General features: G+C 37.1%; 1 protein-coding gene across 16 annotated transcripts in view; it reads left to right on the forward strand.

Moving 5' to 3' along the window:
• ptprk (protein tyrosine phosphatase receptor type K) overlaps window positions 1–23493 on the forward strand; it is a 106705-nt gene that overhangs the window by 38719 nt on the left and 44493 nt on the right. For all 16 annotated transcript variants that reach the window (XM_028039883.1, XM_028039882.1, XM_028039884.1 and 13 more), the window contains 7 exons: window positions 5902–6024; window positions 12357–12517; window positions 13700–13751; window positions 13829–13887; window positions 17783–17864; window positions 19231–19346; window positions 21695–21869. In XM_028039883.1, coding sequence (XP_027895684.1) covers window positions 5902–6024; window positions 12357–12517; window positions 13700–13751; window positions 13829–13887; window positions 17783–17864; window positions 19231–19346; window positions 21695–21869 — 768 coding nt within the window. The remainder of the gene's footprint in view (window positions 1–5901; window positions 6025–12356; window positions 12518–13699; window positions 13752–13828; window positions 13888–17782; window positions 17865–19230; window positions 19347–21694; window positions 21870–23493) is intronic.

Below are 23493 nucleotides of genomic sequence, written 5' to 3' on the forward strand. Positions count from 1 at the left end.
TTCAACCAGCTGACCTCTAACAATGTTACAGTCCTCTGAGCTTTTGAAGGATTTTTAGTGTGGACAGATACAAAAATGTTGCACTGATATAAAAAAAAGTATCATTATTTGAAGACACTCGGGTCATGAAGGTTATTCTGACATAATGATGTAGTGAACTCGACTTCAGTGAAGTTGCATTTCTTGCATTCTAATAATTTCCATGAACTTGTAACTTTACAACAGATTCCCTGTTCAGAATTCAGAGCCTGATTTCAGCTGATTTGCCTATAATAATAATAATTATTATTATTATTGTATAAGACATACAAATAGCATGTTTTTATTGGAGCCATAAATTTTGATACTCCAACTGTAGAAATGTGTCTTTCTGTGGGATCTGAAAAGTGACCAAATGTTTAATAAAATGTAAGACAATAGAGCCAAGTACAGTGTCACTGTTTTGGGTCTAGAGTCAGATATATCATAACAGTTTAAAACTACTATAGCTAAAATATGATCAAGGTCACACTATCACTGTACCTATATAATTTCATCACCTTGCCTTCAGTCTTAGTTTCAGTAAGACATAACCCAGTATGAATATTTTGTACCAAGAAACTAATATTGTCTTTGGATTCTTAGATTTGATGATGAGTTCAGTTTTAGCTTAGACCTTGTAAAGGATGTTCCTGAATGTTCCAGGGGGGGAAGACACTTCTGCTTATACACAGCAGTTGTTAGATCTGATTTAATACAGCCTCTTCTGCAGATCAGTGAGATTACTGTAGGGGAGCAAAAGCTAATCAAACTATCCATTGTAACACCGTCTGGTCCTTGCCAAATAATAATCTTGATCTACACAAACAATTGGAAGATGCCCCTTTTACCTCCTAGGACTCCCGCTAGCCCTCCAGGACATGTACAGATCCATGTTTTTGAAGAGTTTTAGTGAAAGCGCTTTTGTTTGTTTCACCTCATGTAGGTGGAGGTCAATGCAAATCAACACAAAATGATTTTGAGTGATGGTGGCAGATGTTGTCTGATGCCATTCAGCAGTCTTTTAGAGAAGACTGCAGCCATCCTGTGTCGCTGTGGATGTGTGAGTGGGTGTGTGTATGGTTTCCTGTCTCTGCCCTTGAGCCTTTATCAAGTCCTTCTAATTATTTTATTATGCAAATGAGTCACCATTATTTTATTAGTGAGAGGACCAATCAGAGTAGCTGATTAGGAAGTGATTAACATGCAGTCCGTGTGTTTCTCTCTCATTCTTTCTCTTGCCCTGTACGTGTGTTTGTGCGCGAACGCGGGTGTGCATGTGTGTCCTTGTAATGTAGGAGAAGGTGGCAATAATGACCCATCTGGACAAGTACTCATGCATATACATGCACTTTGAAAGCTGTTGTAAAGATTAGTTATACCACATTTTTCCATTAGTACATTGTGAAAAATACAGATTCCAGAAAAAAAAGGGTGAACCTTATAGCCAGTGTTGCCAACTCTTCTAATAAAGCTTTGGAATTTTTCATGAGGGCAAATACATATTTTCCAATGATATTTTATACTACAGTAGCTGTTTTTTCTCAAAGTCTGACAGACAAAATCTTTTCTGTTATACTCCAGACAAGATTACCAAAATATTTCAAAGTGCCAGATATCAGACTCACATGCTCACATTTCGTCCCATTCCTCCTGTCAGAACAAGTGCAACTGAATCTGTTCTGATGGCTGACTTGCACACTTACTGATGGTTTGTTGTTTAATTTGTAAAACATTTGGTGATATTCTTAGGATCTCTGTCCACTAGAAGACCCATCATGTTGAGTTGGCTTCTTCCTCTCTAAGTGGCCTTTCAGTCCTTTCAGATATTAATTGTCTGAACAGATGAACTTGGCACTTTTAGTTGTACAGGAATAGTATGCAAGGATGAACCAAGCTTGGAGTTCTCCCAGGTTCTCTTCCTGATATATTGGCCGGATAATTTTCATTTTTCCATGAAATCACACAAGGAAGCAGTGTGTTTGAGGTGTTGGCTTAAAATTCATCCACAAGCCTCCAATTAACTCAAATATTGTTAATTAAGATTAAAAGCTTAAAAAAAGCTTAAAAGCTTGCATGCCATGGCATTATCAACCTTAAGTTTTAAAGGCATAGTACAGTGATCTTACTCTATGTACTCTTCTGAATTTGAAAAAATTAAGTAATACAAAATTATCCCACTCATTTTTCGGGCATTGTGGAAATGTTTTTTAGATCATCCTAAGTGAACAAAAACTGTAAAATTAATCTTCACTAAAGTGAGAAATACAATTTAGTGACAGCAATATGATTTTAAAAAGATATCCTGTTGCCAAATTTAAGTTGTAAAAAAAATGTTTAATATGACAGTTGAACAGATTTTGGCTTTTTGTTCACTCTTTTTTCCCCTCTACGGCAGAACATGAGTTAAAGGTCTGCTTGACTCATTATTGCCAGCATGGATTTGCTGTCAGATGCATGTATCAGTGATTCTGTGTTGCCTTTTGCTGGCTAGACATTTAGTAAAGCCAGAAGTGTTAACTGAGACGGTGCGCTAGCTAACTTGATATTTATATGTGTACAGACAGTTTCATGCTATTTTTGCACCTCAATCACACACCCACACGCACGCCCGCATACTGTGTTTAGTTTAGTATGTCATTCAGAGATGTAAAACAAGAGGTGAGGATTTTTCTTTGTTTGAACAAATTTCCTTAACCCAGTGAATGAAAATTTAGAGCACTGGAATGTTTTATTCTCTGCTGAGCCAAGGTGAAGCACCTCTGATAAACAACACAAATTGAAAGCATGGTCTGCTTAAATCCAGCCAGTGTAGTATGAATGTAGCATTAAAGAGGTGAAAGAAGACCAAAAACTCTGTAATATACAACCCAAGGTTAAGAGCCCCTAAAATGCCAGAACATGGGCAAACAGATTTGCTCCAACGTTGCACAAAATCAGATTAAAAAAAAAAAGACATGAAAATGCTGGTTTGATTTTTAGTTTATTTGTCCTTTTGTATTTAATGTACCATAGCTACATCTCTCGGTGTAAAAACAGTACAAGTTTGAGAGCCTAGAGCTTTTAGCTCACCAAAAGTAAAGTGTAAATTGAAATGATTACTTTTCTGATGTGCCGATAAACATTGTAATAAACTACTGTCCAGGGTGACCTTCTATCACAGAATCCAGTATAGGTTATAAGATAGGTTGCAGAAACTTTGAGTTGCATGCAGAACAAAGCAGGTAAGGAAAATTAATACAATAACAAAATATAAAAATCAATCCATTCTTGCCGTATGACCATTTGAATGCAAATAATACAGAAAGGTATATTGTAATTGAAAAATGGTTTGTTGTGTAGATGATGGGTTCACCCAGGTTTGCCCACTGGTTTGCTAGCCCCAAAATCTGCATTCTTCCAATAAATGTTTCTGGAACTCTACTTGCAACCTCACCAGCGTTTCACACGTTGCTCTTTTGAACCATGCGGAGAGAACTGCAGCAAGATGTAAACTGACACACGCTGTTGGGGACCAAGAGATCCTGCAGTTTAACACAACATGCACATGGATACAAACATTTTGACGTCAAAAGTGGAGAATACAATTTTTCTTAATCCAAATAAATTCATATATCCTATAAATAAATTTATTTATAGGATAAGTCGTTTGTTATAGAATAATAAAAAAAAAAGTCATCATGTTGGTATACGCTGCACTTCCTTTGTCCTGTCTTTTGGTAACTTGCCGTGACAAAGACTTAGTTGAACTGATTGTGACTGAACTGATTTTCACAAAGAGTAGCTGAATTAAAGGATGTCGCTGAGAGGAATGTGATCCAGTGTCCCTCTGAGGCTGTGAGTCACAGCCAGCTATGCAGCCGCCAGCCGAAGACAGTTGCTTAGTTTGATGTTAACTTGTTTCTCCTCTGGCGGCGTCTGTCACCTCTTGCTATGCCTCTGTAGCAGGAGCTCGGATCAGCAGGGTATCTGAGGGCCTGTCGTTCTGCTCTCCATCACATCCACCACAATTTGCTTTAGGACACAGGTAGTGAAGCTTTAACTCCTAAATGAATACCAGGAGATTTATGTTGCTGACAGTGCTGGTTGCTGATAATGCTTTAAGGTGACCTCCTCCCACTAACCTATGTCTTCTGTAGTTTTTCAGTCATCTTTAAGCATTGAATTTGAATGTTTTTGTTGGTTTTCTTTCATAACTTTTAGATTCCAAAAGCAAAGGTTCCTGGAAGAAATTCGTTTTTAAACAACAGAATAAAATATTCAGGTTTGATGTTGGTTTTGAAGATGTTAGCCTCATATTTATGCTATTCTTGCTGTGCACTTTGTATATAAACGGTCAGGTTTTTCTTCTATTGATGATTAAAGACTCCAACAGAGAAACTCTAATATCTAGTTTTCCCCAAAAAAGTGCAAACATTGAGGTTGGAGGGCTACAAATATGGTGTCATGTTTGACTGCCTTATTTTTAACTGAGATTATATGATTTTTGTTCAACACAAAGTATATGTTATTTTAAAAATGGATATATCAGTTTTATTACAAAGCTCCATACTGATTTGAGTCAATTCTAGTTTCAGAATATTTCATTTAAAAGCATTCCTATTAATTATTTTTATTTCAAGGAGAGGAAACATCACCCTGTAAAAGAGCAGTCATTGTAAAACAGCTGGGATTACTTACAATAAACAGCAGTCTCATTTTATGTAATGTAGAGTGGAGACCATTTCCTTGGCTCTGAGATTTCTAATAGGTTGCCAAAATTCCCAAATCCATTATCTTTTATTACAGACAGAGTCTGGAAGCTCAAAAGGATAAAACAAAACAACTTTGCTCATCCTTTCAGGTAAATTCCAGGTGCATTCGTCTCTTCCCTTGTTCGATGAAATGTTCCAAAGTCGGGGACAAATTCACATCCTATTGCCGTTTGATGTGCCATTTAAATGTGACCAGTTGGTCAATGGCTGGTTAACCTAAAAATGGTCCGTTTCCAGCTACTTGTCAATCCATCTGTTATAGAAATCACTTCTAATGGTACCATAGCTCAATTAGCTTTGGTAGAAGCAAATTCAGTCAATATTAAAAGACTCATTTATATTTTTGTCACTTTGTTTTTCAACAGAAGGCACAAGAAACTTATTGGTATGAGAAAAATATACTTGCACACTCAAGATGTATCCATCTTTATAGTGCAAAATGGGGCAGCAAACCAGGACATCATTCACTTTGCAGAATTTACAAATAATCTAAAGATTTCTAGACAGGTTTTTACATGCCATCCATATCTACTTTAGCTCATGAAGGACACAAAGGTCACCTCTCTTTCACTAACTGGCAAAGACTTGAATCAGATGGTATTGAGGCTTTTCTTATCCATGTGCCTTCCAGCCATTTTATTAACACAAGCTCTGCATCACCGGTAGGTCAATGAATCAGATAGCTAGTAGTGACCAGCATGCTGTTCCTATCAGCGATATTACCAGCATGAGCCACATATCACTGCGGGTCGATCGGTTCGGCTAGCTGTCAGGGACAAGTGACGTCTCTCTGTGTTAGGGCCAACTTCCTGGTAAGGCGGAGCCAGAGGCGGCCAGCTCACACATGGTTAGCCCAAGGCTGTGGTGATGGGCTCAGATGATCAGCTGAAGGCTCTGTTGCTTTGAGTCAGAGGTGATCCTGATTGGCCTTGAGTGATGACTGATGGAGCTTGAACTCCTGGTGGTTTTTTAATGAGCTCTGGCAAACAGACATTTGTCGAAAGAAAGCAAATGGGAAAGAACCAAAGAGGGAGAGCAAAATGAATATGGTATCAAAGTAAACTTTTATTTCTGCAAGCCATCTTTCTGTTCAGATTAAATCAACTTTATTATGTCTTTTTGTCTGCAGGAAGCTGTACATTTGACGAGGGTTTCTCTCAGTGTGACTACCAACAAGACCCTTATGATGACTTTGACTGGACACACATCAACACCCAGGAAGTGCCATACGTCTCACCAGACCTGCCACAAGGTACCGTCCAACTTTATGTATATATTGGATTTAAGTTATTTTAAATGATTACATTTATATTATTTTACAAATAATTTAAATGTAGTATATCAACAACTGCATTATTGGAATAAAAATGCATATATACAATTGAACTAAATTTAAGAATTCTCAATAACATCTTTCTGTCCTTGGATTAATTATATTTAAAATAGAATAGATGTTGATTGCACATATGATGAATGCCATTCTTAAGAGCTGAAATATATATATATAGAAAAAATTATTTATGGATATTTGATGAAATGTCCATCCTGCACTTTAACTGTTACAATAGTGAAGGTCGTGCCTGAACTTTCACTTCCATTTTTTAAAGGGGCTTCAAGTGGTAGGCGATTGTGCGATTGAACATTTTAGTGGTTGATTAAATGTGATGCATAAGGCAAGTGAAATGACACCTGCAATAATCTGTAGCATAAACACAAGTGTACTAAAAATATTTAGCACTGTTAACGTTTTATAATCTTACTTAATGAACTGTTGAAGTAAGAGCTTTACAACATTGACTCCTTCACAAAAAGCCAGCTCATATGATTTTGTGAGCTTTTTATTCTTTCTTTTTTTTTTTTTATTCAGGAAAGTCCCTCCTGATACTAACAGTGAAAGAGAAAATAGGAGTTTATGTTTTCAGGGCAACATAGCATGCTTTCATTTTTGTCTTGTGTCTATCATCAATCATTTTGTAAACCCTGTGGCTATGTTTTATGACTTCTCTGAAAGTCTCTTATAGTGCCTTACTTCAGTATCAACAAGTTTAACTACTTTGCCAACCCTGACAAAATCCTCCATATGTGTTGATGTTTAATGATTCTGTTCAATTATATTTATTGTGAAACTTGTTCCAAATTCTGCAGGTATGTTATAATAAATGCTTTGACTGAAGGAAAAGTGAAATGCAGACATTTTACGTTAAACAAGTATTCTTTTTTCTATCAGAGCTTAACACTTTATTCCAGACTATAACTCTCCTTCTTTTTACTCTCCTCTCTTGTCCTTTCCTTCTCTCCTCTACCCCTCTTCAATCAGTTGATTTTTTTTTTCTCTCAGCAATGATGATGAACGGGAAATTAAATCTTTCTGCCTCAGGGCCGAGTGTCTAATTAACAGAATATGAGGTCATTAATCAACAGCGGCCAACAGGCAAGGTTGCCTACTTTACAGTGTTAAACGAAAAATGTTTTAGTATTAACTAGCTGAGCAATGTTCAAATAATAACTTGCTTTATCAAATTAAAATCTCAAAGAAAGAAGTAGAGATGTTGGACTAGTAATCTTTAAGAGCAAAACATGACAAAAAATATTCTTGCTAAAGTTTCTTTCACTCTTTGTCATTTCTTATCTTAATTTTCCTCATGTCCTCTTTTTGTTAGGGAAGATTACAACATTGTTACCATGACAATGTAATGATTTTGTTTATCTCTGATGCTTGTTATCATGGCAACCCACCTTTGCTGACATTTAAAGAAAAGTTCATTTCAACATCTTCTCTCCTCAACTTTCACATAGACTTAGATTTTGCTCTAGAAATGTGGGTTGGTGTCTAGTAAGTAGTTGTTTATGACAAAATATAGATATCCATTGGTGGACAGCCTTGTATTATATGTTATATCACTCTGCAGTGTAGGCAGAGTTGCTACCTCGGCGAGGTTAAACACCTTTCCCAGGGGAGCAGATCTGTTATGCCTAGAATTAACATAGCATTAACTTCTCCAGAACCTTGTGGAATGAGCAGGTCGGAGGGATTGCAAAGCAGGTTAATGGCTTGGAGATGTTGGTTCACTGCCTTGCCTAAAGGTACAGGATCATGAACTGATCCCTTTGCAGCCGGGTGCATTATTGACACCCGGCTGCTAATAATGCCAGCCGGGTGTGGAACAGTGGTTGCAGTGAATGGGAAATTAGACTTCGGGGAGGATTAGAGACATAGCCTTTAAGTAGGATTTTTCCAGAGAGGAAAGTCTTCAGTTATGACAGTAAATGCCTGGCCTATGGGCACGGCAGCTATGTTTATGTTGGAACTGATTGTTAAATTCTCCTTGAAGGCATGGCAAAATTTGAATAGGCAGCTCCAAAAATATTCAGCATAACAACAGATTAGCAACTTCCAAGAGTCTTCTTATAGAGTTACTGTAAATGTGTGGCATCTCAAAGATGATAGGTGATGTCAGAAGACAATTAATAATCTGTTAAGGTAGTTTTTTAAAAATTAAATGTATTTGCAATTGGGAAACTTTTTTTGCTTTAACCTAGATTTATTTGTCCCACTTACTAATCACTCCTTGAACCAAAGGCAGTGTTAAATGTGTTAAGTGTCCATGGATGGTTAGTAAATTTTTTAAGAGCTAAAACTCATCTATGTAATCTCGCTGGGGGCTGATGCTGGCAGTCCACCATGGCGAGGGCTGGGAAGCTATGTTGGCAAAGAACGCAGCGCCAGTTGAACATTCACAGGCTGAAACTCTGAGGCTCAGCAGACTAAAGCAGATACTCTCGACTCATAATGTTGTCAGCCAGTAAAACTCTAAACCTATTTGGCATGCCTTTCTCTCCAAGTCTCCTCTTTTTCCGCTTGCTTTCAATAGCAATTTTTCAAATGAGGGAGGAGAAACAGAAAGACAAAGATGAAAACTGCAGCTGTGTCACTGGATGTTTTAATAATGAATCACGAGAAATGCATCAACACATCATTAAAAATAACATTAAAGTCACCTTCTTTGACAGCCTCTCTGGTATACCTTGACTATAAACTTAACGGTGGTGGTGTCAGTTGAAGTGCAGTCAAAGTAAAGCTTGATTTGTGGAGCACTGAGACTGCTAAGTCCAATTAGCCTTTGTTCACCTTCCTAAGTTGTATGTTGGTCAGATCAGCAAGGCTATGGCCTGATTGTTCGGACAGAGTTTGTTGAAATGTGTCCTGCTTTGCTTATTTAATTATTTACTGTATTTTTGTATTCTTTATTTGGATTTGAATGTGTATACTGTAGTTAGAAAAAAAGCCCTCATATTTATGTATCATATAGCTGGAGCAAGGAGCAAGATTAGAGTTACTTAGGCCATTAAGTTTGAGTAAATGTAGAAACGTTTCTACAAGTTAGTGATATTTTTCATGCAGAAGAAGGAAATAGGAGGCAGGGGTAAAGGAAGTGGAGGTGAAGGAGGGGTGCTGCCAAAAATGTTTTTCTGTACCAGTTTGGTCTCTTCTGGACTTGACGTGTTTGTGACTGAAGAGAGGACAAAGTCTTTAGTCTCTAAATGCCAAAATGTGTGCAAATTCCTCCCATTTGCTGAACTTGAGATGCATGTTTTCAATTTCATAAATTTGGTCCATAAAAGCAAATAATTCATGCAACACAGTTGGAAGAAAACTGAAGAGCTTTATGTGGATGTATTCCAGTGGTCATCATTGCTATAAAAAGCAAAACATTTGGTCTGGCTTGGTTTTAATTATAAACATTCATCATGTTTTGCCTTTGAACTAGTGAAATTCATATGTATATGCATACATATCACTAGATAGTTGATGTTTATTATGAATAATTGGCAGGTTGAGAAACTAATGAAAAATAACTAAATCAAATTAATATAAATATAGTTAAACTGAACAAATAATTGTATTGTTTCTCCATATCACTGCCACACACCTGTTATTTTTGTGACACATTTAGGTCTTAAGGCTGTCATAGCATTTTTTTCAGGCTCATGATTATGTCATCATTCTATTAGGAGCCATTTTCGACTTTGGCATTTCAAAGGCATCAGCCATTTTAGAAACTGGCAGACTTAAGGTGTCAGATGTTCTTGGCATCATGAAGTCGGCTTGGATGCCACAGATCGTGTTTGAATGCATCTAGTTTCATGAACTGTCTCTTACCCACATTTTCCCAGGCTATTTTTGTCTCAGGTTAGTTGTTATCATTAGTGTGATTGTGTAGGTCATTGGTAGGACTTTTACTGGAAATCATGTTAATGTTAACATCACTCAACAGGTTTAACACACTGTTTATCTATTTGCTGGAGATATACAGTATATATAGATATCTATATATCTATCTCTCTCTCTTTCTCTCTCTCTCTCTCTCTCTATATATATATATATATATATATACATACACTGCCTTTTTTTAAGGCAGTGTAATTACTTGGTAAGGCGCCAAAGGTTATATTTTGCAGTGTTGTGTGAGCTCTGACATATCTGGGTCTCTAACTGATAGAAGTATTTTTAGCTGACAGCTATCTTAATGACACTTTTTTCATGTAACCATTTTAGCATCAGTGCCAAAAAGTATGAAATAAGAATGATGTTCATCAGTTAGTTCCTGATTGGTTTTCTTTTTGGGACCTTTGGTGACAGTTACAACCAGCAAGTAACCTTATTGTAATAAATAAAGAGGGAGACATCTTTCAGCTGTTATTTGTGCAAAAGTAGGCATGTAAGTTGGTAATAACAACAACAGAAGAAGAGAAATCAAGCAGAAGGAGCTATCTAAATAACTACAGTGGTGAATGATGTGTCCATAACTAGATGCTTGCGTTCTTTTGTTGAAAGCCCACAATGTTCTGCTTTGTTCTGAAGGGAGTGTTTTATCACAGTAGATTAGCTAAATAATAATTCATAATCACAATTGTTTTTATGATTACTGTATAATGTATATCGAGCATAAAACAATATGCAATTAAAATAGAACAACTTTTGTTATTGTCAAGGCCTATTTTACGTCATTGTACCTTTTTTGTGTTTAGATATCTTAGTGGTAATTGTTAATTATGTCCTATTATACACTCCACATGGTGTTTTCATCTGCCTCGCTCCACTGCTAATCTTTTCAATTCTTCTTTTTAATACAAACAATGTATTTTATTCCTGAAAGTCGAAGATTAGTCCAATGGCTCAACTCAGTAAATTGAAAGTGCTATAACAAACTGGTCTTTGTGTTATCTTGTGTATTTCATACTACTTCTGCTGAACAAATACAACCTTTAATAAAAATAATTTGTTTGGCTAATGTATCATTTATAACCAGCTAATGTTAGGTTATCAAATTAATATCAAGGAGGGAAGTATTGCATTTCATCATATTGCAGAGCAGCAACATCTGGTGGAAGTCTTAGCTGATTAGTAGAACATCTGGATGGGCTGGCTCTTTGTACACCCAGATTAAGTTTTTTTTTTTGCTTCATTTTCTGCAGTGGTCCATTGGGAATATAAAGTATTAAAGTACTTAGTAGTATACCAAAGTCTAAAATGCCTTCACTAATTTTCTCATCCAAAGAAACTGTCTCCTTTATGAACGAGATTCAAGACTTTTCTGACCAAAATAGCAACCCACCAACTTATTGTAGCAAGCTTTTATCTGCCTAGGAGCATTTTGGCAACAGATTTTTAATAAGAACCGTATATTTACACTGTTACAAAAAAAATCTTTTAAACAGTTCTCTGGTCAAATTAATATTGTACAAAGATAGCACCAGTGTGCATAATATACTTACTAAATAAACTGGAAGTTTATCTAAAGTAACGGAATTTATTATTTTTTTTTAACTAAGCATATGGGCAATTATATTATGATTTTAGCATTGAACTAACTTTTGTTTAATCTTATGGAAGAGTTTCAATGAAATCTGATTATTGTAAAATTCAAATTGAGCGTCTTTATTGATCGATGAGGTTCCTTTAAGATCCTTCTCTAACACAACAAACTCAGTCACAGATTTGGTTAAAACTAATCAAACTTTTGTCTCAGCAGCACAAACCCAGCATTCAATAAAAAGTCCAAAAATGTTTAGATTGTGGAGGCAATGACTCATAGGTATCTGTATCAGAAAATGAACCAGGAAGCAGATAGAAAACACAATGATAAGCTGACTTTGACTTAAATCCTGTTTGTCCCAAATGAAAGACGTCTGTTAGTCATGGGTTAAATTTACTGCTGTTTTTCTGGGAAATGCTCTCTGGGTAATTCTTATGCATAATGGTGAAAAGATCCTACACAGAGCAGTGGGTTTATTCATGTAGGTACATGCAAGACAAGCTGTGGGCATACAGCCCACTCTTGGCAACTACAGTTATACTACTGACTGTCTTCACACAAACTGCCTCCTCAGAGGGCACCATTAAGCAGTCTCTCTAGGCACTGGATTTGAATAAGTATTGTGTGCACAAACAGAAACAGCTGTCACAAAAAGGAACTCATTCTTGGCTTGCATTCACAAGTTTCTTACTTTTTCTGATTATTTGGGATGTTGATCTTCATACTGTACTTACTGAACTTTTGCTTTGTCCTTTCCTGCACTCAGGTTCCTACATGTTTGTGGATGTTTCTCAGTATGATGTTGGGGAGAAGGCCAGGTTTCAGCTGCCAGTTATGAAAGAGAACGACACTCACTGTATCGACTTCAACTATCTCCTGACAAGCCCTGATGGCTCCAGCCCAGGAACCCTTAATATCCTGGTGAAGGTACTGAGTACTAATCCAGAGAAACCCGTCTAGTTTTTTCCCACCTTTGTGAAGGAGCCTCTGGTTGTAGCGACTTAATGGTCTGAGAATGATTGCTTTACTTTATTTAGTTTTTGTCTATCCCTAGGAGAAAAAAAGTATAAATTAAGTCCAAATGTAAACCTTAACCACCATCTGTGAAGAATTTTTTTTCTTCCCTTAGGTTACATTCGATGAGCTGGAATGCATTAATTTAAGCAAATGAAAGCTTTTGTTTGTCACAGTTGTAGATGGAAACCAGAGTCCCTCCAGTTAAAACAACAACAAAGAAAATTTAGAGAAAAATGTCATCTGTTCTTTTGTGAAACATTCCCACATTTTGTGCATCAAACTTACGTTTGCTAACTTGGACAAAGGAAAGGAAATAAAAATAATATCCTAATAACACATAAATTTGATAAACCAGAAAGCCCATTTCACTTTCTGGTGCTGAGTGAAATTAAGTTTTTCTTAAATTATGTGTTTTAGTATTTATTTTCCTTTTTTTCCTTTTTATTTTTTATTTATTTCTGTCAGATTTCAGAAGTTTTAAATTGATCATATTTTTTGTTCAGGTGGCACAATGTAAAAATTGCAATATATTCTAAGTGTTTTGAACTTGCATTTTTCATTTAAACATAATATTTAGCCAGTTGGACAGAGTCTAACTGCAGCAGATGCTCACACTGGACATGAATGACATCAACCAAAAATGTGGAAGGTCAGCAGTTGATGGAGGCGTAGATGCAAAAGACTGTAAAGGAGATAATAGATATACCACAACTCCTATCAGCACCACAGTACTTATGTTAAATTACTGTAATTTAAAAAAACTTTTTTATTATGGTGCAGCCTTATGTTATGATACAAACTGGAACTGGTCCATTGGGAGCTTTTCACAGTATGACGACCATGAATAACAATACAATGGTTTCATGGTTTTAGAATATTTAAACAGTATTTTAAACTTAAATGCTCACATTAACGTGCTGCTTTAGTTTGTCCTTCACTGAGCGCTAATACTGGTAATCAGCCCTTACCTAAAATAAACCATCATAAGTTTGTCTGGTTTATCACATGTTCTTGTCATTGAATTTGTAAATCTGCAAATCATGTGCTGTTTGGGTGACTCCTGTAAAACATTGTATTTTGTACTATTTCTAGGTAAACAAAGGTCCTTTGGCAAACCCAATATGGAACGTGACATCCTACACTGGTAAAGTTCCGCTTATTCTGTTGATCTGCACTTTTGTGATTTCATTTTCTCATGTTGGCTCTAATTATGTTCTCTAGGTAAAGGCTGGCTGAAAGCTGAACTTGCCGTGTCCACCTTTTGGCCTAATGAATACCAGGTAAATTTGTGAGTTTCAGCCAAGGGCTGTGTAGAATGATTCATATCCAGTAGAGTTAATGTGAAAACACACATCATGCACAAAGGCAGACACATACTCATGCTGTGAGGCAGGCTGCTGATTTATTTGTGTTGACTGAGTCTCAGGAGGTGACGATTAGGCTAGGGTGTGTGTTTATGCGTACATGTGTTTGCATGCTTGTGAGCATGTCGTCACAGTTGCCTTTGACATAACCAACATTGTCTTTAATGTTTTTTTATGTATTATTTATGCATCTTTAATGAGCACCTGAAGAGAGCATTGCAGGACCATTGCGTTAGGTTCCATTATACTGATTTTGTGTGTATGTGCGTGTGTGTGTTTTGTTTTGTTCTTTCTTAAATTGTGTTTGTGTGTTTGGTGGCTGTTGTTAACACATGTGCTCATGTTTTCAGGGTATCCTGTTGCTGAATGTTCTTGTAGGCATAAATATAGATCAAGCCATCACACACAGCCTGGGGACAGTATACCACTACTATAAGGCCAAGTGCAAAGCGTCCCCCAAATGGCCCATCTGGTGCCCTCATCCCTCTGACTGTGGCGGGAGCTCACAAGCTCGAAACCCACGTGTCAACATGTTTTAATTGAACATAATCATCTTAATTTGCTGAGGCGCATGTAACGTTTTCAGACTTTGAAGCAGGTTATTGGCCCTGAGGTTATGAAGCTATTTTGTCATGTTTGAACACGCGTCTATCTTAGCACTTTCGCTTGACTGATTTCTCCAGGGGAAATCTTTTCTCATGTAGACATACTGTACCCTCAGAGACAGAAATAGATGAACACACAAACCACATACACCTACACATAGCTTTTTCCTGGAGTGGTAATTATCAATGATGCCATTATTTCATCTATTTCAACCATGAAAACTTTGTCTCTCAAGATCATGAAACGATTTTAATTTCAGTACTTTGTGGTTTGGAACCAGTAATATAGTGAGTTTTTACATTAGTATGTTTATATTTTTTATATAGAAATCTGACAACACAGTTGAAATAGACATTTATTTGAACCCCTTATTTTGTCCATTGAAGCCCCATGATTGTGTTTTTATTTCTTGCTGAAAGCATAGCTACATCATCCTTTTACTTTATTTATACTCAAAATTGTGAGTTGCAGATGTGCTTGGAATTTCTTTTTGTTGCAGTTTCGTCAGCATACTTCAACAAAGAACTGAGCTAGTATTAAATTTAGCAACATGCTGGCAACCTCTTTGAGAAAAGTTCCAAGAACACCAAGACCACATTCGATTTTTTTCCCCCTTGCACCTTTTTTTGGTATAAAAAAAAATATTTATGCAACACATGAGGGGTTTATGTGTGCTATCGTCGTATTTGCAGATGTGTTTGAAGGGGTTTCTATGACTTTCTAATGTCAAGGAATATTTTGTTTTTAGGAATGTCCGTGTATACTTAACAGAGGAATGACACACTGATTCCAGTTTCAGTTGCACCTACATTCTGTTTTAAATAGTTTTTTTTTTTTTGTAGCCATTATTGACTTGAGGCACTGGTAAGATTTTCTTTTCTTTGTCTCGCCATTAGAAATCTATCTTCTGTGTTTTGCTGCTAGGACATTTTGTTGTTGTTTAGCTTTGGTTAATATTAGTTTGTGTGTACAGGCAGCCTGTGTCTGGAGCCAAATTTACATTTCTCAGAATTCAGACTATAAAATGAGATGAAAAATATCTCCTCCCTGCAGCTTTAAAACATTTTTGATTCAGTGCCCGTAGATGCATACATCAAAGTGATATATGCAACCGAATGATAAGAGGATGTATGCCTTCGCCAAGCTCCACTTTGGAGTGATGATATGTCAGTCCTTTGCCTTCAGCATTTTAGAGCAGCTTTGCCTGTGTGAGTACTTGTAAACATGTGCTATCAATAATCTTGTAGCACAATGATGAGATCAGCTCGTCCGCAAATATTTGACACCTGGATGATCAGAAGTTGCTAGTGTACAGTCCGTAACTTAAGGGATTTTGTGGCTGATGATGAAATGTATCATTATATCAAATGGCGAGGTGAAATAACTTATTGCCAAACTGCAGTGACCCGCAGGCTTCAACTTATTTAAAACTTATTTCAGTTCCAAAAGCTATTATAGAAGATATTATCAGAGACTAAAATACTCTGAGTTATGTGAAACATGATTTACTAAAGATTTTACTGCCAAAAGATGTGGTTTGATAATTAAAACTATCAAAGATTCAGATCTCAAGTTGGAGCTATTTAAGTCACCAAAGAGAATATGATCAGAGAAAGTAAAATAAATGCAAGAATAAAATAATATGTTTTATCAATCAGACAGAGAGTAAGAATGTACTTAGTAACGTCTCCATGTGATGATAAACTCTTGTGGGACCTAAAGTGTTCCAGACTCTAACAACAAAGGGTTGGTAATTTGGTTGGATAATTTATTTAACAAAGTTCTTAAAGTAACAGATCATATCTCAAAAATATTTGAAGTCTTTTAGATGACAAACTGTTTGTGAAAACTCATGTGCTTAACTTTTTAACGACATTTACATTTCTGAGTTCCCTCAAAATGTCCTTGATGAACGGCTTTGGACATGTCTGTAGCCCAAAACTGTTATTCATGCTAAAGATAGCACTTGTCAACTTACATAAATGTACATAGAAGTGAGAACATTTCATGATGCCCTGTTAAAAAAAATATAAAAAGAGAGCAATAAATGATCAGGAGAATCAAGGCGGAGAAGACGTGTTAGCTGGTTGTCAAGCAGGTTGAGACGATGGTATTAAAAGTCCGCTGATGTCTTTCTGCTAGGCACTGCAGTGAGCTATGAGTGAAAGATGATAGGTGAGAGAGAAAAGATAGATTGGAAGGGGAGGGAGACTGAAAGAGGGAGACTGTGACAAGCAGAGAAGATAAGCTATGGGTAAACAGTTCACGGCAGATTTCCCTTTAGAGGTGATGAATGACAACAACTGCTCACCCCTTTGCTCTCTTTCTCTCTCTGCCGCTCTTTTTGATGGCTGCCTCATTTTCTTTCCCATTGCTTTTCCTCTCTGTTCATTACAGCACTCCACACTGAGCAAACAGTGTTGGAACACAGATGGCAAGCGAGACAAAGAAAAGAAAATCACAGTGAGGAAATGGAAATTGATGTTGATGAAACAATAAAGAATGAAGGGAGATGGACGTCCATTTAACAGTGACAGAGGAATCTGGGAGAGTAATTGTAAGAATGATGAGGAGAATGAGCTTTTTAGATAGTGAGATAATAAACTGGCAGGGAATTCAAGCACTTCTTGCAGCTCTTGGAGTGAAGGTTGCAAATGTGGAAACTGAGCTATGGTTATTTTCTTCTATGTCAGACAGTTCCCATAGAGTCTGGAAAAGTATGGAATTTAACTTCAGTATTTGATAGGGCTGGATAAGTAAAGAGAAAATGTTTTGTATTTATATACTTTATAGTTTGTTTCAGTGTCTAAAAGTCAAAGTCTTGCTTGTTTCGGTTTCCCTGCTTGAACCAGTCTGATTTAAATGATTGGACATTTGCATGCTAATTTTTAATTCATTTTTGTGATTAAGATGTTTTGAAGCTGATAAACATCTAAAGTTTGAACTCATCCTAATGCAGCATTACATACTGAGAACACACACAGCAGTGATTTGAACAATGCAACACAAATTCAGTTTAAAAAAATTACAAAGAATCTCAGACTTCTGTTTGCAAGTTTTAACACTATGCTATTGTAATCCCTGTTGTGTGGGATTACAACAGGCTAACTATTTCCTTTATATATCCTACACATATCTTTGATATAGAATTACAGTGACAATTATGAAGATAATGAAAGCTAAATTTGACTCCTTTTTTTCTCAGGTTATATTTGAAGCAGAGGTGTCGGACAGCAAAGCCGGCTACATCGCCATAGATGACATTCAGGTGCTCAGCTATCCATGCGGTGAGTCATTATCATGCCAGCAATTAGTCCTAGTTCGCTGAATAGAAGCTGATAGCTTTGGCCACTAATTAGACTATACCTAGGATGGTTTCTGTTGCAGCTGAACGGGTAGATAAGTAGGAAGGTGACACAGAAGAGGACGGATGCTGCAAAAAGAGAAAGACAAGCAGCAGAGACATAAAAATGGAGAGAGGGGTTGTGGGAAAAGAAAACAGAAAGATAGAGGGAACAGGAGAGGGTGAAGCGGGAAATGAGACAGTATTAGGGCAATCATGGAGAGAGAAGATTCTGACCACTCAGCATTTTCTCCCCCGTTTAACCCAGAAGCACACACGGTGCAAAGACACACACAGAGCAAACAGTCACTGTCTTGTCTCTTGTCTGACAGGAAAGAGATTGGAGCGACGATCCATTTTAAATTCTGGCTACGTCCTAGGTCCCCTTCTTTGCTCACTTGAGTGTTTCCACACTGCTAGAGGCGAAAAAGAGTTGTGACGACAGTCTCACACTGTTAACAGAGTGGTCTGCTAATCTAAGGCCACAGGCATGTTCCTTGAAGGTCCTCATGTTAGCAAGAAAGCCATTACAATGTAGTTTATCTCATCTATCTGATTGGAGCAGAAATTTTTCAAGACAATTCTGTGTCTTAATGCATTTTATTGATTAAAAGTCACAAAAATGAAATATCTTGTACCTTTCTCTCTGGAGTTTATCCCTTAGGTCTCTTTCTCTTTGTTAGAGGTTGTTGTTATAAACACATTGGTAAACCCAGACAACAAACTCTAGAAATATAAAAAGAGGATCCTCAGACCCTTAAAGGCAGCAGGACTCCTAAGTGGAAGGAGCAAGTTTTCTAAAAGGAATTAGGACTTACTCTCCACAGTAGAAGCATTCATTCTCACAGCTGCATTTCTGGACACAGGTTTGTGTGTATATGTGTGTGTGTGCACATTTGCATGAACACGCCGGTGTGTGTGGGTTTTCAGTTACGGTAGGAGATACAATCTATGATTGCAATCATGCCACCAGAATAAAAACGTCATCACTGAAATACATTTTCTTGGTCTAAATAGCTTATTTCATTTCATTGGATTGTAGTTAAGAATTGGTTACTGCTGAAATTATGTATACTGGATGTGATGTTTATTTTACCTCAGGGCAATTCAGTGCTTTGATTTTCTCCAACTCCAATAAAATCTAATTGCAAAAAAATAATGGAACATTATGTTTCAAAATGTATACGGGGTAATAACTTGGGCTGTTTCATATCTCATTTATGCTTTCAAGAGTCAAATAGAATGAAACAAAAACAAACAAAAAAACACACACGAATAAAAGGATAACTATTTCTTTGACCCAATTTCAGATAAGTCCCCTCATTTCCTGCGTCTTGGGGACGTGGAGGTGAATGCCGGGCAAAATGCCACATTTCAGTGCATCGCTACAGGAAGAGACACATCAAGCAATAAACTCTGGTTACAGGTAAGGTCAAATGCAGACACTCACATGAAAACACATCAAGATGAACTTTATTGTTCCCAGGGGCTATTTGTTTTGCAGTCAGAAAAGAAAACTGCAAATATAATCAATAGAAATGCAAAAATAACCACATACATCTAACCTAGATACAAAGATAGGCTTTTACACTCTGTTTTTGGGCCTCTGAGGACAATTTATTAACAATGCTGATACTAACTTATGTTTTTAAATGACCCATGTCTTGGGAACATTTATTTGGTCCATAACACAGACTATATATATGTGCAGTGGATCTAAGACACTGAATATTATCAAAATTGTTTTTTTTGGGGGGGGGGGGATTAATCTCACCTGGGTAGCTTGACTATATGGTTTATCAAATTAAAACACTTTTACCTGAAGAATAATTTAATTCAAGAATTTAGTTCAGTTTAATTCATTTTTAAGTTATGAAACATTTACAATAATTTGTTTGGAAATGGTATACTGAAAACATTATGTAACATATATTTTCTTTTGTCCCCAGTTATTTTCTCATTTAAAGGATTAGTTGCAGAAAGCATTGGTGTAAGACTAATCAAAAAGTACAGTGCATTCGTCACTTAATAGCACCTCATGTGTTAAAACTTATAAATTTTCTTTTTGCATTTTATATTTAATTCACATTGATGTGTTTGGCACAACTTCACCAAATCTCCTAATAAAGTTGTTTCTCAGCGCTTTAAATGTCGCCGGAGTCTTCACCTAAAAATAAACTATTGTTTGCAATTCCTATTAAATAAATTTATTGAAATACATTCCTAAATTTACCTTTTTAAGTTGAGGAATTTGAAATGTTAAGTCAATGATTGCAGTTTCTCTTAGCCACCCTTTAAAATGAGAAGGACAATGCAGCATTGCGTTAAAGCAAGGCAGTTGTGTGTTGATTTTTATTAAGAAAACTGCTACAACACTGTTCCCATAGAGTACAGTACACATCTTTGGAGCAATAATTAAAAAGGTAGAAACAACTAAAACTGCCACAACAATGTTGGATGAGGACACAGGTATATTTTCACATCTGTGAGGATAGTAAGGGAGATAAACAAATTTCAAAGGTTACTATTGGAGAGCTGGAGCAATTTTTTCTTAAGGGTGCAAATAAAACCTAATTTACTTACCATCTTTGTTTTTATCTTTCATCAGTATGATATTGTGCATTTCTGTCCTTTTTACCCCTTTAAAAATGCTTTTTAAAAATAACAATTTGTTAGTACAGCAAAAGATATTCTGATATGAAGCACATTATACGTTAAAACACAAAACTGACATTTTCCTTATTGTGTGAGATCAAAGAGATCCTTTTTTGTCCTGTTGGGTGGCTTGACAGTTGAATATGCCTTTAAGTCTTCAGTTTTAATTAAATTCAGTTTATTTATAAAGCAAACACATCCAGTACAGTTGTCAGTTCACTCTAATTTTATATACATAATATAAATTTAACTGTAACCATTCTAAATCGGTGGCAGCTATAAATTCAGTCAAGGACAGTTCATTATCCCAATTTGGAAAAAGTTTGCCCTAAAAAAATCTTACCGATTGCATCAAGTCAGTGAGTTTTTAACGAACATGTGGTGACAGTTGATTGCAGTGAGTTGTTAACGTTTCAGTCCCTCATACAGCGGCAACATCTGGCAAAAGTGAAAAGGAAAGACCCTTTTAATGTAACTTCTACGGTTAGCAGAAACAGACTTTACATGCAGTTAATAGCAGCAATAAATGCTTCTAATGCATAATTGGACAGTAGAAAAATAGCAGATTGATGAAAAAAGTGTCTCTCAGCAACCTATGTTTATATCTGCATAATACATACATAGCTCAGGATAACCTAATACACTCATATAGAAGAAAGCCTAAAGCTCCTCATGGACAAAAATCTTCATTCAAGATCCATAAACTTGTAATGAAATGAAAATTAGCCAGTCCCGACTAAATCCTTAACAGTTGAAGATGTAACAGATAAAATAATAAAAACATACGGCACAGTTTGCTCAGAGTGACATTCTGCAGAGATACGTCTAAATATGAAGTGCTAAAGTCAGAGTTGTGCGCTAAGACACACACACATACTCACGCCAACTGTAAGCCATACATCTAGCAACTGACATGATTAAGAGTTTAATGGCTGCTGATTTCATTATTGCTCCATTGTAGTCATGACCTTCAAACCTGCTTTCAGTGAGGCAGAAAGGGTTGAGAGTGTGTGTGCTGGTTTGTGCAGTCCAGTACTGACATGTGACCTTGATCAAGTCAGTTAAACTACCCTGCCTCTGCAGAATGTGATTTATCTGCTTGTTTTGTCTCTTCTCCAGAGAAGAAATGGAGAAGATATTCCTGTGGCCCAGACCAAAAACATCAACCACAGACGGTTTGCTGCCTCCTTCCACCTCAAAGAAGTCACTAATCAGGATCAGGATTTGTATCGCTGTGTCACCCAGTCGGAGCGTGGCTCCGGAGTGTCTAACTTTGCCGGTCTTATTGTGAGAGGTGAGATATTCAGAAATGTTTTTGATACATTTAGTATTTCTTCATCTGTAAGATTTATTGTTTTTTTTTATTTCTACCTGGTGAGGCACCACTTAGGACAACTGTTTCTGCAACTAAAGGCTTTCAAATTCTTGCTACATGTTCACTAATGCTTCTTTTATGGTATGAAAGACTCCAGGCACACGACTGAGCTTAATTAAAATTCAGAAGACTCCAATATGACTACAAATCAATTATTGACATAATATGTCCCCCATTAAGCCCAACCAAACCACCATACATGTACAATCATTTTCCAAGCTTTCAGTTCAAAAACAAGACTAGGATTGAACTTGGACTAAAAATAAACTATATAGAAATAATCCACACCATCAGCTTTAAAGAGTGTGAGTCATTTCATTATCTGTAATCCATGTTGTTGCGCAACACCCCCCCCTCCTTTCTGTCTCTACTCTCTCACTCTCGTACTTCCTCTTCTGAGAGGGGAGATGTGCTACCAGCTCTCCGTCTAACGGGTCCGTTGAGTTTCCTAAATCTGCTGGGATTTACCCTGTCCAGAACTGAAGTAAACTCTGTTTAAGCTGGTTTCGAGAAACAATTCGCCTGGTTATCTGACGGCCTACATCCAGGTGTCCCACCCTTCTTCCCCCTGTGAATTAGCCAGACTGAGCAGCCTACAGCCAACTAGTTTCACAGAGCACACCTGTTAACGGTCGCTCGTTCTCTATTTTGCAACTTGCATTTGTTATTGAACCAGGTAGGTTTTAGTGACTCGGTCGAGTCCCAAGGATGTTGTTTTAAATATGGGCTACCAGCAACCTAAAAACATTTTCCACTTTTTCCTCTCCAGAATCAAACATCACAGCTATTTTACAACCATCAAAGAACTTTAAGGTGACTCATTAACTGAATGTCCACAACATCTTTTAGATTTTCTTTATGCTAAATATTTTATTAGTAAGGCATTTTTGCAAGGGTCAGTACAGCTTAATTCAGTAGCAGAAATAATCAAATAAGTAAAATCAGTCATCTAGTCTATCTTTCCCTACTGCTGACACTGAGAACTAAAAAAGGAACCTTAGAGCGAGACGGACGGAGTTTGGCGCCTCGAACCCCAGACCTGGCACGACGACGAAGAAGGTGTGGCAGCAGGAGGAGGAAGTTGATCGACGAAGGCAGGGATCTCTGTAGGTCCGATGAACTTCTTCTCCGCATGGATGGTGAGGTCACACAGGACTTGGTGCTGGCAGGAAAAAAGGCACCAGTTCTTCTTCCTTGTCTTTGTCTTCATCTTTGTCTTTGGGGTCAGAACCCAGCCGATGAGAGACGTGCGATTCGAAGCCACAGATTGTGGGCCAGACGGGTTGGTCTCCATGTGCAGGACAGTCTCCGGCTCCGTGGCCCCGGCTCTTCTTCAGCTGCAGAGTTCTTTGTCCATCTCGATCTTGGCTCGAAGCTGCCCGGAGGATCCAACGAACGGTTCCTCTTTTGCACCCACCTTATATAGGGTTCATCTGTCTGCTTAGACAGATGATCTCATATCCGTCACTGTCTTAAGAGACATCATGTCATGATGTCTGTGCCAATGTCTCAGGGCTGCTCAACCTCCTGTTTCCATATAAGG

The sequence above is a fragment of the Xiphophorus couchianus genome, chromosome 15 (assembly GCF_001444195.1).
Source record: "Xiphophorus couchianus chromosome 15, X_couchianus-1.0, whole genome shotgun sequence".
Lineage (NCBI taxonomy): Eukaryota > Metazoa > Chordata > Actinopteri > Cyprinodontiformes > Poeciliidae > Xiphophorus > Xiphophorus couchianus.